Below are 13,949 nucleotides of genomic sequence, written 5' to 3'. Positions count from 1 at the left end.
AACTAATTGTTTTTTCCCCCCCACCTTCTTTTCTTTTCCTCTCAATCAACAGATGTAACTTCGCGTTACTGATTCTATGGATCTTTCTAATCTTAGCCTGTTAACCAACATATGTCTCTGCAATGATGCTAATCACCTTACAGTCTATGAGGCTCGCGATACAATCCGATGCAGACGAATCCGAAACCTTTGACGTCTCTGGACAGGTGCTTGAGGAAACTCAATTGAACGAAGCCCATTGCAGGCTTATGCTACAAGACGACCAGGCCGTTAGATTTCGGAAGGGCAGAGTCGGAACTGACCAGGTCAATCGTATGAGGTCCTCGTATATGAACAGAAGCTTATATTGTGAAAAAAGATGTGGTGTTCTTACCAGCTGTGTTAGCAGCCTAAAGTTTAACCTTATGACCAGCAAGTACGTCCATACGTCGTATATCAATGCTTTGCTCGTTCAGAGCAGATGTGTTTTGGTCGACCCTTGCAGTGAGTGCGTTCGTAAGATGCAGCAAAATGGTGGATGTCCGACGCCCTTCACAGATTGCAGGATAGCCCCCGAAAATTTCAAGGGCTGATGTGCGAACTGCAAGTGGACAGATGGAGCTATCAAGTGCGACAAAAATGAGGATTATCGCAGGGTCGCGTCTCCTTCAACATCGCCTGCTGCTGGGTCTGTCGGTAATGATCCCATTGTGCTTGATGACGACGAGCCTAATGAAGCTATCAAGGAAGAGCAAGAGAGTGCCGAACCGGACCCTCTCCCAAACATCGCGTTGGCGTCCAGCGGCGGGTCAGTCGATGATCCAATTGAGCTCGACTAGGTACGCTTGATCTCCCCCCTTCACACTTGCAACACAGGAGATGGCTGACCTGAAGACAATTCTGTGACACAGCATTGCATGAGGGCTTTGGAGTTCGTACTGGCTTTGTTGCCTTTTCTTTGTGATAACCTGTTAAGACCAAGTAGCATCTGCTCCAGTTTGAGCTGGAAAATGCATCGCAGTGTTGCAAGTCTGGTCGTTTCTTATGCATGACAGAGTTTTAACGACAGGAATCCCTGGAAGGAATTTGAAATGGCGAGTTTAATGATTAAAAAGCTTTTATTCTCAAGAAGAAGTGCATAACTTAGCTTATGGGGAGAACCAGAAACCTGTTGAGTAGTTCGTTCTTTTGACGTTTCATCTTAATGGCAATGGTTATGACCTTCACATGAAAACCCATCTAGCCCTGGCGTAAGGTGACTGTACTTTGGCTCCATCGATGTGCAGGGCATATCGTCCATGGTCATGACCGAGACCTCTTTCACCAAGTCTAGCCCATCCATGGCGGAGCCATCGTAATTTCGGAAAGGTAAATGTACTATGAGTTCTAAATCGGAGCGACCTCCCAACCTACGAGGGAAACATTGGATGGCTGGGCGTTGTCGAAATACATAACAACGCTAGTATCTATATGATGTTGCATTATTGATTCCGCGCTGCTTCAGAGAACTGTGAAGTTGGGAAATGTTGAGGGTCAGATACCTAGCCCTGTGAAGCAATACAATAGTTCATGCGTAAATGTGTAATCAAGACGCAAGACGTGCTGCACGTTATGATATCTTTCCATGTTTCGTGATTAATGCTTCTGTCTTACTTCAAGGACAGCAGCTTTCCATCTATATAGCAAAGCATTGCTCTTTCCATGTACATCTTTGGCTCTAATACCTTGATTAGGCAAATCCGGGCATAGAAGTTGACTTAAGAATGATGTGAAAAAGGCACCTTCTGGATTTACATCTTTAATAGATGCCTAGTTATAAATGCATTAATAGAAAAGCTCCTTGGCTATTAGTTAGAGGGTAAATAATCTTTAGCCATTAGCCAATCCTATGTGTTGAAAACCTGCAGGGTCCTTCCTCTTTAAAGTGGGGCCATTTATAAGGGACTGAGCCTCAGTGAGGTCAGCAGCTAATTAGAAGCCGTTTCTAGAGCTATAGGCAATAGAGTAAGTTGCCCTCTGCTTAAGGAGGCCTCCAGTAGGGTCCCCAAAGGGTCACTAAAGGTAAAGCTGGCTGCAGGCCTCTCCAGAGGGTTATTATAAAGTCCCCTCTATAAAAATTAAAGAAAACCTCCTTTTTAAGAAGAAAATTACCTCTTTAGGGACTGAAGATAGCTTTAAGAAGAAGCCCAGTAAGAAGAGGCATAATAAGAAGACTGCGGAGTTAAGCTAGGCAGAGGCATTTGCCTTGCCTAGGATAACAGCCTGTCAGAATCAGGGTCTTATAGTCGGTAATTCGCAACTCAGATGGCGTCAACCCTGCACAGCGTGATGATATAGAGCTTTCCTGCATCAACATATAACGTCTTGTCATAACTAAATCATGGCTAGTCAATTATCCTATACCTACTCAAAGCTGGTGGTTACAATCTTACCAAAGATGTACAGAATAACTCTGTCGGCTATCGGAATAATTACGCTTTCTTGAAGAGGGCTTTCAGATGGTAGCATGACCTTTAATCTCCTGATTTGTATAGTGAGTAGCCGCATTAGGAATGTTCAGAGATTGAACACTATACTGGATCTCCCTGGTGTAAGTCCGATTAGAAGAATAACTTTCAAAGGCTCTGAAGACCAGGACTGTTGAGTGCGCATCAAGAGTTAAATGCTGAGGGGCATTGGATGATCCTTGATATAAGTTTATCAAGGATATATCCTATTAGCTTCCCATTCGAATGCTCAGAATATATGCTAGGCACATCTGCCTATCAGGAGGGGACATCTTAGGGAATACCTAGAAATAACAAAACAATTTCATGCAGACATCAATGACACGATAGACGATGGAATTATCCTCTGTATTATATGCTTTATCAACTGCGCTGTTGTTTTAGTATAGGAGAGGCTTAATGCGCTATTAAGAGGCAATTTGGGCGAATATAAGGGCCAATGAAAATAATGTAAAACCTACCTCTGTAGTTTATTTATTTTAATCAACGTGGAGGAGGGATTTCCGCACTACATTTCATGGCACTACAGAAATATCTAACAGACCTACCTAATTTTCTCCGTCCAGCGTCTCACTGGAATCTGTAGCTTAAATTTTACTGCAAAATATGGCTGCCATCTCACATCTCAATCTCGAAAACTTCAGCCACCCTGTCCTTGTAAGTCTGATCAAGGACCAGTCTTTCGTATCGGACTCCATCATGAACGAACCATCTGATGAGCCAATTGCCCCTGTCAAAATGTTGGGTTTGCTGGACTAGAGCCTGGACATCCCATGCAACGCCGGTGTTGAAGTCAGCAGACAAAGTCTTCGAAGTATGGTTCACCAGTTGATCAATGGCTTCCAAGTCTTGAGCACCTATCCTATCGTGGAAGCGGTCTGACGGTCGCAGAGATAGTGTGCCGCGCGCAGTCAACACCTCTTGTGTCCGACACCAGGCAACATCTCGATGGAGTAGACGCTGGAATAGATCCGTACAGTAGTCCTGGTGTGCTCCCGCCTCTAGGACTACCGTAAATGATTCGGCCGGGATTTGTCTTTCTTCCACAGCGATCGCCTCTTTGAGCCATGGGAGTATCCTCAAAGAAAATAGCCTTTTGTGCAGCTTCTGTTGTCTTTCCCGACCGCGGTGTAGATAGGTTGATACGGCGCGAGGGCCTTCCGCGACTCCAAAAATGCAATCCAGCATGCTGACACGACGCACAATCTGCAATGAGGAATTCTCTTTGACGAAAGTGGCTAGACCCTGAGCATGAGTCTCCGGGTTGTTCACAGATTTGAAGTCTTCGTGTAATACAATCTTCTTCAACAGAGTACGCTGACTGGGAATCCGTTCGAGGAACCTAATGGCACTAGCAGCGGCTGAGAATCGGATCTTTTCTCGACAACGAACACCCTGAGGAGCACGTCCATGGTTGTCAGGATCATGGTCAGGAGAAGTAATGATTGTTTCGTTTTCATCGCTTTCTCCACCATGGTCAGCATCGTCCTGCTCTTCGTCACTATCATAGTCGTCGATATAATCGCGATCGTCACTTGGCTTGGCATACCACATATCCGGAAATCTCCAGATATCACCAAGCCCTAAGAGTCTGATAGCACGTTTCACTTCGCTCTCAGATGGAACGGCCCAGTCATCGAATCGTAGATCGAAAAACTCCTGTACTGGATCTGCTCCAGTCCAATGCGGAAAGGTTGAACCAATGTGATTAGCAAACTCGACCGGTTTCTGCTCTGCCATGAGTTGCAAACAGTACGACAGAGGATTTTTGATCTCACAGGAAGTTGCAGAGCAGATCCGTGAAGGATGTCCTGGGCCGCGGATCTGATGAATCCTGGAGAACCCGGTGTAATGATGGCCTGGATCGACCCAGTTTTTGAGAAAGTATCCGATCTCACGACAGTGAGCTCCTCCGGAGGCAGATCCCCGCAAGGAGTCCTCACCGCCAGCCGCCTGGTTGTTGGTGTCATTATCGTAAACAATCGGATAACGCTGTAGATGGTCTGTCGATGCGGTTTCAAGTTCGTGGGTGAAATCGGGGTACTTCGAAGCGAGCTGCGATTGCATTTCAGGTGTCATGAACTCGGCTAGATGAAGGACAAAGTCCGACTCCAAGTGGCGATAGTACGTAGCAACAACATTAAAGCAGCCAGCTAGACATCGCCAATCTTCGCGATATAGAGTCGAGAAGGTAACGGAGTTGAGGGACAACGGGAGATGCTTGGTTTCATTGGCGATGGAACGGCACGCGTAGATGAGGGAGAGGTCGATCGGCTCGTTATTCGCTGTCTTGAGCTTGTCGGACTTCGCATCGTAAACGTATCCGCCGTCGACTTGGAAGTAATCGCGATAGATCTGCGACCGCAGCTCCAACGGGAAATTGAGGAAACTTCGGTTGGTTGACATGATGCTGGTCGAAGCAAAAACGCTATGCTAAGCCCAGTTTCGTCGTTCTGAGTGGGGAGATGTGGGGTTTTTATAGGACATCTACCGCATTAATCATAGGAGGTTAAAGTTACGATGGCGGGGTCAGAGCCACCAGCGCCTAAAAGTTTATGCGCTGTCGCTTGGTCGAATTCTTTTATTCGTCCTTTCTATCCACCTTTCCCCTCATTCTCCCATCCACCTATCCACCTATCCATCTACATACGAAAGTTTGTGGGCACAGCTAACCTAGTAACAACGAATAAATGAGATCCAGGTATTCCAACAACAGCACAAAAATGTCAATAATAGAGTCTCTAGTCAGACTGAAGACTCAGTAAACTTAATCAATAAGGTTACCTTCAGGCTGCAGCATCTCAGGCAACTCTAATCAAGATGAACACATCGCCTGACCAGCTGAAGCTTAAAAAAGCTCTTCAAGCCAATCCGCCTGTCAGCGATTGTCATGCAAAAGCGAGAAGGGTAAATGTACTCACCGACCGAGTCTGCGAGTCCCTCACAACTTCAATCTTTCACAATCCATTGAAGCTGTACAGTTATAAATCAGCTTTTGGCCCATCAAATATCCTTTGATCGCTTACATACTCGTCGCGACGATCACGAAATCGTCGAGCAACCAACCAAGCCTCCGCTTTAACCGTTAGAATGACATCGTGCAAAATTTGAGTATGGGCCACTTACTTATCTGCAAGTCATCCGCCCCGACTACTTCTCTACAAGGTTAGCAGTCGACCTTGAAAGGATGGGAATATAGCATTGACGTACCATTGGATCAACAGCGCTGACCTCAATCATAGTCAAGATGTCGAACTTGAGCAACCCGCAACCGGTATCCACTGGGTGGAAGGCACCCATGACGAGTACACGACAAACATCAATCAGAGCTGCGTAAGGTGCCTACTCCGTCGACTAAGCCTGCAACCGACCCGAGGTGGCTATGACTAAGACCGGGATATGCAGCTTCCCGATGCAGAGATCGTAGAAGCGCTCCACCAGCTCGTTACCCCTCAAGCTAAAGGAAAGCTACAAAGGGAAGCCAGGCAGGTATCAGCAATCAGCCTCAATAATCAGACAGATAAACAGTTGCTCACTCAAGGAGGAGTTATGTTAGTTGCAAGAAGTTCCGGTATCAGAGTATGATTTACGCCTAGTCACCTTCGAGTGCAAGATCCTCCGCCTCCCGTCTCTCTATCCCAACCACGTCCGAACCTGGCTCAAAAGAGAGATACGGTTCTTGGAGGCCAAGCAGAGACAAGCTCGTGCTCCGGGCACAACAGATCAGCACCTCAACACGTTCAGGACCCTAAAGTAGCAGTATTAGTCAAGTCGCTGGCTGTATCAACTGATAGTACTTACAGCCCGTACAGCACCGGGATCATGAGCCTGATACCGCTGGCGCACCTGGTTCTCGTGAACCTGTAGATGGGCTAAATACGACAGTTAGTAAGACGTCCAATTCAAGGGGATGACTGGCAAAGAAACACAAGCTAGCTATACAAGTGCGATCAATCATGACCTGAGGCCATAAGAGGGCAACTGGGGCGCGCAGCGAGGTTAGTGGTGGATGGGGAAGCAGAAATAAGCTTCGCACGTGAAGGGTGTTCGGTGTTAGGATAGAAAGGACTAAATGTAACAGACATACCACTCAGGCAAACCCAAGTCGGCAAGGATCTGTGGAAGCCTCTGTCGGTCGACGTTGTCATAAGCAGCAGATATGTCAATCCCAATGAGGGAAGCCCTTCTCCGCATCCTCCATCAGCATCCTTTTGCTCGTCTATTTGGCTTCCCCGACCACGCTTCGTAGACAGGCTTCAGGATGTCTTGAACGGCATGAGTAGTTGTCATTCCGGGCGCGCCGTACTGTATACTCGGCAGAAGAGAGTATGCAATAGCAATTCCCATGAGGTAACCGGCGGCAATTCTCTTTAAGAGCTTGCCGAAACTCGGAAGAAGGGCACTAGGGCGCCAGCTCTTGGGAGTGACATAGGATTCTTTGCCGGCCTTGGGCAGCACAACAGTAACAGTGAGTCGGAACATGGGAGAGAGGGATGAGAATTCGAAGCAGACGCTGAATAATCGGGTGATAAAAGGAACGAGTTGCTCGCGAGCCCGCTTGATGGCCAATCATATCCTGCCCTGCCGCCTTCCCTGGAGGTTGAAGTCACCAACCATAACCTGACGGCCAGAAGCATATGATTGACGAACTAGTGAATCTTTGCTCCTCGCAGGTGTTGGTGTTGTGAACCTTGTGAATAGAAATCTCGCCTAAAATCGTTCTCAAGTCGAGTGTGGCGGCAAGGCTCTTGTTGTCGTCTTCGTGGAAGTCGATACGCCAGGCATCTAGTGGGATGAAGTTGTGAATACAAGAGAAGACTCTGGGCAGAGTAACTGCTTTGTAGGATGGCTGTTCGTCTTCCTTGACTTCTGTGTCCAGTGCCTTGTCTTCTTCTTGTCGCATGGGTTATCACCCTCGGCAAGCTGTCTGTCTGTATCGATGGCCAAATGGAAGCCGAGACTCCTCGCCCGTGCGAGTTCTTTGGTATGATCACTTATGGCCAAGATGTTTGCACCAGGGCCGTTGAGTTGGCTGTGCTCAGCAGCCAATAGCTGGCGCAATCTCAACCCCGACTGTATTGTATCCCTTACACTACTGTATATACAAGACTGGAGGGTCTACGAAACGTCACACTCTAAGACAAAGTCCAAGAATGCATTTGAACATGCAGGTAACACATCTCGGTGCCATTGCTGCGGTTCAACATGGTCTTTGAAGGTGGAAGTTAGTTATCCCGATACCTGTAAAGCCCCTCTTTAACGCTGTATGAACAAGAGAAGTTTGCTCTGTTTTCTCGCTGAAATACGCCATTCACCGCCTATTTCTCACCCCCATGATCGACCCGACCCGACGCCTTGGTCTTTCTGAGACTTTTGCGCTGGTTCCTGCCCTTGGTCTCGGACCTAACACGACGACCTTGGTGATGATAAGCTATGATGAAACACTAGGTGAAGGATAGGAAGGTTAAGAGCCAAGCTTAGGACAGACAGCTGCCATTCGTTTGAATGGCAGATGCCCGACGAAGCGCAGGGTAGGCCTTGACACTTCAACGAACCGAGCACTTGGGCCTCGCATGAGTCTCCCCTGATGTATTGAGACCAAGTAGCATCAGGTGGACCGCGGTGGAATGGCGGAAGCGATAACTGAGCCGATTTATAGACACCCAAGGCACAGAACGAAACCAACATCGGTCATGACATTTATAAACTCTAGTTAATGGACTTTCATGCATTTTCCCCACTGCAACAAGTGCTTTATTCTTGACCTTCCTGATGTAGCCAGATGACCATCTGAGCTCTGTTCGGAGTATAGCTGATACATTGTGATAGGTGGTGCCATCACTCTCCACTGCCGCGTCGACTTCTCTAAGGAACTGGTCGGGAGAGATGTCAGATAACACCCAGTACGCATCTTCACGGAAAGTCTCTTGCAGCTATCTTGCCAGCATCTGGAGGGCTGATGTTCAATGTTCTGTGAAGCAAAGTTCTAAAGTCTTCAAAGATGTCCGATGCAAGCCACGACGCTCATGATCAGTCTTTGGGTAACAGAGATACCATGTGTCATCAGAAATACGGTTATACCTTTGCAACGAGGACTAGATCGATTTTTTTGACTGTCAAAGTGGCCTACGGACTTATCCAAGAATGGTAGATGTTAATAGGTCAGCGTCTATCGCACAGCTAAAACTTCATAACCGCTGTTAGGCTGAAGGGACTACCTCCAAGTAGCACGCCGCATTTCCTTAGATTGTTGACAAAGGAATTTAGAATAGTCTGGTGCGTACAATTTGCCCCGTAAGCCGCAACAGAAGCTTATATAGTGACGCAAGCCACATGCGTCTGATTCACTGAAAGGGAATACTGAGCGCCTTTAATCATTAATCTTTGGCAGGGGATTAGATTGCATCATCCACAATATCGCCGGGGCGGGTAAATCGTCGCTCAGGCAAGGCTACTGAGCACAGTGAACTCCTAACAGAACCCATTTCAGCACAAGATGATGAAAGTGGAGGTAGCTCAATCAAGGCCAGTGTTGCGCCAAGGCAGAACTTCAGCTTTGTCATCCACCCGACACAAAGCACCCCAGCGGTGGCTGTGCCCCCGTGCAGGTTCCCTCCCGCCAGAAAAATAACCCTGAGCTGGCAATTGAGACGCAAGGTACTCTGTAGATGTTATCTGACAAACAATGCATGATTTTAGAAAACTAGCAAGGGTAAGGTAAAGAGGAAACTCGGCATAGCAGGCAGCAGAACTGTGGCTTGCTCGCCCAATCAGATTTTAGTGTGAGTTGATTAGTCCGCATGGCGGCCAATCATGTGCTTAGGCAGAATTGATAGGCAGAGAAGGCAGCCATCGACGTTTCAACTAAGCAAACGACGTCAATTGAGGGCACAAATCCTCGGGCTGACTCACAACTCACCCAGGGCTTATATAAGAGGCTCTATATAACTGTGCCTCTCCTTCATCACTTATCTCAACATCATCACGTCTTTTCCAGTTGTAGGGTCAAGTTACCGGTGCTGCGCCTCAAGCTTGCTTCTCCACTACCACCACGACTTCGTCTTTCCTATCTGATCTCGCTGTCGCCTTGAGTCTTGAACGGCGCCAATCAACAGCACCTTTACCCCGCGTCATCATCATCACCGACAACAAGAAACAACATGTCACTCTTTGGCGGTTCACGAATCGGCAGACATGGGATCACTCACCCATGTGGCTGCTACATCTTCATCCATGACACGCCTAAATACCTCCCTCAGGTCCAAATCAAGGCTCATACCACTATTCTCGCCACAACATCTCGCACCAATCTCACCCAAACTTTCGTCAACACCAGTGGCGAAGCCATCGACGAGCTTCGCTATGTATTTCCTCTCTACGACGGTGTATCCGTCGTCGCCTTCACCTGCACCGTCGGCTCTCGCGTCATCAAAGGCGTAGTCAAGGAACGACAGAAGGCTCAGCAAGTCTATAATCAAGCCAAAGCCAGCGGACAAACCGCTGGGCTTTTCAAGCAATCCCTCGAAGCAGCTGATACCTTCACTACGACTATTGGAAATATCCCTGCCGGAGAGAAAGTGCAGGTCGATATCACGTACCTTGGAGAGCTCAAGCATGACGCTCAAGTTGATGGTCTTCGTTTCACTATCCCGACACAAATCGTTCCACGATATGGGGATTCCCAGTCCCTCCCCTCGTCCAATGTTATACAGAAGGAAGGAATGTCTTTCACCATCGATGCAGAGATGCCAGACGGTTCAGCTATCAAGTCTATTCAGTCCCCGTCTCACCCTCTTTCAGTTGAGATTGGCACCACTTCCACCACAAAATCCCAGGACCCCTCCCTCCAGAGAGCTTCTGCTACTCTCCAACAGAGCACTACTCATTTGGAACAAGACTTTGTTGTCCAAGTAGTCGCCACAAAGCTTGGAGAGCCATCCGCTATTCTCGAAACTCACCCCACCATTCCCAACCAGCGCGCCATTATGACCACGCTTGTCCCCAAGTTCAAATTACCTGCCGGCAAGCCAGAGATTGTTTTCATCTGTGACAGAAGTGGAAGTATGGGTGGTCAGATACCTGGCCTCAAAACCGCTCTCCAGATCTTTCTAAAGTCTCTTCCTGTTGGCGTCAAGTTCAACATTTGTAGTTTCGGCTCTCGTTTCAGCTTCCTCTGGGACCGGTCACAGACCTACAGCCAAGAGACACTCGACAAGGCTGTTCAGCACGTCGAGACTTTCGACAGCGATTATGGCGGCACTGAGATGTATCAACCCTTTGAAGCCACTTTTCAGAAGCGCTACAAGGACATGAACCTCGAAGTCTTCCTGCTCACTGACGGTGAGATCTGGGACCAAGATCGTCTTTTCCAGCTTATCAACAAGGAAGTTGCTGATAGTAAGGGTACTGCACGAGTCTTTTCCCTTGGTATCGGAGCAGGTGCCAGTACCTCTCTGATCGAGGGTATTGCCCGAGCTGGCAACGGCTTTGCTCAAACGGTCGCTGATGACGAGAAGATGGACAAGAAGGTAGTCCGCATGCTTCGAGGAGCTTTGTTTCCTCACATTTCCGACTATTCTCTCGAGATCAAGTATGACAAAGCAGACACTTCCACCGAAGATGACTTTGAGTTGGTTGAGAAGGTCGTTGACGGGCTGAAGATTGACACTGTCGAGGTTGAAGAAAAGATCAAGGAAGTTGAGGCACCAAAGAAGCCTATCTCTTTGTTTGACGCATCTGCGAACGACGATGACGATACTGACATGACTGATGCGCCAGAAGTTGAGAACAAGTTCGACCATCTTCCTGAGGTTTCTCTTCCTCGCTATCTTCAGACACCTGGCACTATTCCTCCCCTCTTCCCTTTCAACCGTACCACTGTCTATGTCCTTCTCTCCGAGGACACTCCTTCCCAGCAACCCAAGTCTGTCATCCTTAGGGGTACCTCCAGCCATGGCCCTCTGGAACTTGAGATCCCCATAACCACAGTTACTGAGAAAGACTCTATCATTCATCGTCTCGCAGCACGAAAGGAAGTCAAGGAACTTGAAGAAGGTCGGGGATGGCTCAAACATGCCAAGGACTCCGACGGCAAATTCCTCAAGGAGAAGTACGATGGTCACTTCTCAGACATGATCGAGCGCGAGGCTGTGCGTCTTGGTGTCAAGTATCAAGTTGGAGGCAAGTGGTGCTCATTCGTCGCTGTTGAGGATAACGGCAGTGAAACAGAACGGGGAGAAGTCCAAGAAGCTAAACCTGACAAGCCTCGGCTACGTAACGTGCCACAAATGATGGCTACTCGCTTCGGTCTAACGCGCAGTAGCAGCTCTTCTCCCATGAGTTACTTAAATGCTGGATCATCGAACCAGCCACCTGCCAGCGGTGGAGCACTCTTTGGGAGCTCGAGTAATGCAGCATTCGGAAGTACAGCGGGAACTCGTAATCGAGACTTTTCTTCAGCGGCTGGAAGCGGTGGCCTCTTCGGAAGTTCTAGATCTTCCAGCACTGGTGGAGGACTGTTCGGCAACTCAAACACCCAAGCCCACGGTCCCGCCCCATCCCATACGGGATCATCCGGTGGCCTCTTCGGAGCCGCTCCAGGAGGGTCATTTGGCAGAAGTGGAAGTCTGTTCGGCAGTGCTCCTCCGCCTCCTCCTTCTGCACCTGCACGACCAAGTGTTCAAGCCACATCGCTTGCACCTCCTGCGGCTAGCGTTGATGAAGATCTTCTCATTGAGTATCAGCAAGAGATGGCTGAGGCTGCAGCGATGCCGCTTGACGCTGGACTAGAAGCGGAAGAGTCTGGTGAAGACATGGGATTTGCATTGTTTGACGACGGACCTCCTGCTCCTGCGCCAGCTGCCTTTTCTGCCTTTTCTGCCATGCCTGCATCCTCTGTTCCTGAAGCTCCCAAGAAAAATGCCATCAGCGATATGGAGCCATTGCAAGCTTTGACTACTCTCCAGTCCTTTGCAGGTAGCTGGTCATGGAGTTCCGATCTCGAGCGTGTTCTCGGCGTGACCTCTGACCAGGTTTCCAAGTTGGCACTCCCATCTTCAGTCAAAGGCCATTCGGAGAAGGACGATGTTCTCGCTACAGCCTGTGCCGTATTGTTCTTCAAGAACAAGCTGCAAGAGGAACTGGATACTTGGGAAATGTTGGTTGAGAAGGCAGAGGGATGGTTGGAGGAGAATATTGGGGAGGATGGTGTTTCTGAACTATTCAGCATCCTCGAGAAGTTCTTTTAACTAGTTTCTCCACGGTTTTATCTTAGACAAAGTGTTTAAGGTAGTTAGTCAATATAAAATCACCATCTTATTGTGCATTCATTCCTGTTTCGTTGTGGCTCTGTAACTCTACCTAGAAGAGATGCCCTGTTTCTAAACACACTGGTTGGTATTGACCTATCTCTAGCTAGCAGATGCTGCTCGACTTATAACTAACTTGGATAGAGCTGGGTCACCAAGTATTGTATCCTGTTCTCTATCTGTGAAGTTACCTTTCACTGTCGCTCGAAGACCTCAATAAGCCCGCAAGGTCAATTGACAAAGCACAAATCCGCATCATTTAAGTAGTTGATAGTTCATGATATGTTTTACGCATCGAAAATTGCGGTCTTCTTGTATATGCCAGGTCTGCATTAACCAGCGATGAGTTATGAACGGACCTTTGAAACGGGCGGAGCTCACACAGGGTAAGCAACTTCCAATGGGAGGTCTGTATCGCTTATAGACCTCAATTATGAGTATTCTGGCTCTGTAAAAAGTTTAAGAAGACTTAAAGAGTATTAATAACTTATAAAAGCAATAAGTACTCTGTTTATGCCTGCTTGGCGTTGTGTTTGAGACGAGATCAGAAAAGGCTGGACTCGGTTCCTGAAACCTCCAATTCGCAGATTTTGAGCTTGACCTATCGGCGGCAGCCTTAGAAGTCACTTGCGAGACCTTTCGGGAGCGTTGACTCCTTGGAGGAGACTTTTTAGAAGCTTCGGAATCGGAAGAGAACGGATTAGAGCTTGTCTCATGGTCAGAAAAGGCAGACTTGTGAAATAAAGCCGTCGGGGCAGGTTGATTAGTGGCTCGGGAAGATGATTTCTTCGAGCCCCGTTTGTCGTGTGGCGAATCCACAGGCTGGACAGATGAATGTCTCGGGGCAGAGCGACCGTTTCGAATGTCTTCGGCCTTTAATAAAGATGCCGTAGGAGGTCCAGGATCTTGAGTTGGGGCATGCGAAGCTACCTTGCTGATGGCACCTCGAGATCCAGGAGCCTGATACTTACGATCGAAGACGGATTCATTGACGCGAGGTCGCGGATCTTGTGGGCTCGAAGGCAAAGTGTTGACAGTTCCCGCTCTCCTCAAAGCTGCCGAGGGCTCTGGGGCTGGAAGTTGTAGCTTGGTACTCGTTGGCGCGTTCCCGAGGCCAAACCTGTCGCATACGTCGCCAAAGGCTTTCAAGAGCTCA

General features: G+C 48.2%; 4 protein-coding genes across 4 annotated transcripts; 2 read left to right on the top strand and 2 right to left on the bottom strand.

The window, feature by feature from the left end:
- The first annotated feature begins 383 nt into the window (after window positions 1–383).
- Window positions 384–1,205, top strand: BKA55DRAFT_743171 (uncharacterized protein). Its single transcript, XM_046201539.1, has 3 exons — window positions 384–483; window positions 588–818; window positions 891–1,205. The coding sequence occupies exons 1-2, from the start codon at window positions 439–441 to the stop codon at window positions 816–818; spliced, it is 276 nt and encodes a 91-aa protein (XP_046043099.1). The 5' UTR covers window positions 384–438; the 3' UTR covers window positions 891–1,205.
- Window positions 1,206–2,713: 1,508 nt separating this feature from the next.
- On the bottom strand, window positions 2,714–4,949 carry BKA55DRAFT_582884 (uncharacterized protein). Its single transcript, XM_046194148.1, has one exon. The coding sequence runs from the start codon at window positions 4,890–4,892 to the stop codon at window positions 3,105–3,107; it is 1,788 nt and encodes a 595-aa protein (XP_046043098.1). The 5' UTR covers window positions 4,893–4,949; the 3' UTR covers window positions 2,714–3,104.
- Window positions 4,950–6,785: 1,836 nt separating this feature from the next.
- On the bottom strand, window positions 6,786–7,055 carry BKA55DRAFT_468560 (uncharacterized protein; the record flags this gene model as incomplete). Its single annotated transcript, XM_046186127.1, has 1 exon — window positions 6,786–7,055. A coding segment is annotated over one exon (270 nt), but the record flags the coding sequence as incomplete, so codon positions are not given.
- Window positions 7,056–9,349: 2,294 nt separating this feature from the next.
- Window positions 9,350–12,808, top strand: BKA55DRAFT_582878 (von Willebrand factor type A domain-containing protein). Its single transcript, XM_046194147.1, has one exon. The coding sequence runs from the start codon at window positions 9,647–9,649 to the stop codon at window positions 12,731–12,733; it is 3,087 nt and encodes a 1,028-aa protein (XP_046043096.1). The 5' UTR covers window positions 9,350–9,646; the 3' UTR covers window positions 12,734–12,808.
- The last annotated feature ends 1,141 nt before the right edge of the window (window positions 12,809–13,949 follow it).

Source organism: Fusarium redolens, assembly GCF_020744475.1.
Source record: "Fusarium redolens strain MPI-CAGE-AT-0023 chromosome Unknown BKA55scaffold_22, whole genome shotgun sequence".
NCBI classification, from domain to species: Eukaryota; Fungi; Ascomycota; class Sordariomycetes; order Hypocreales; family Nectriaceae; genus Fusarium; species Fusarium redolens.
The sequence above is the reverse complement of the archived record's forward strand: the minus strand, read 5'-3'. Positions and strand labels throughout refer to the sequence as shown.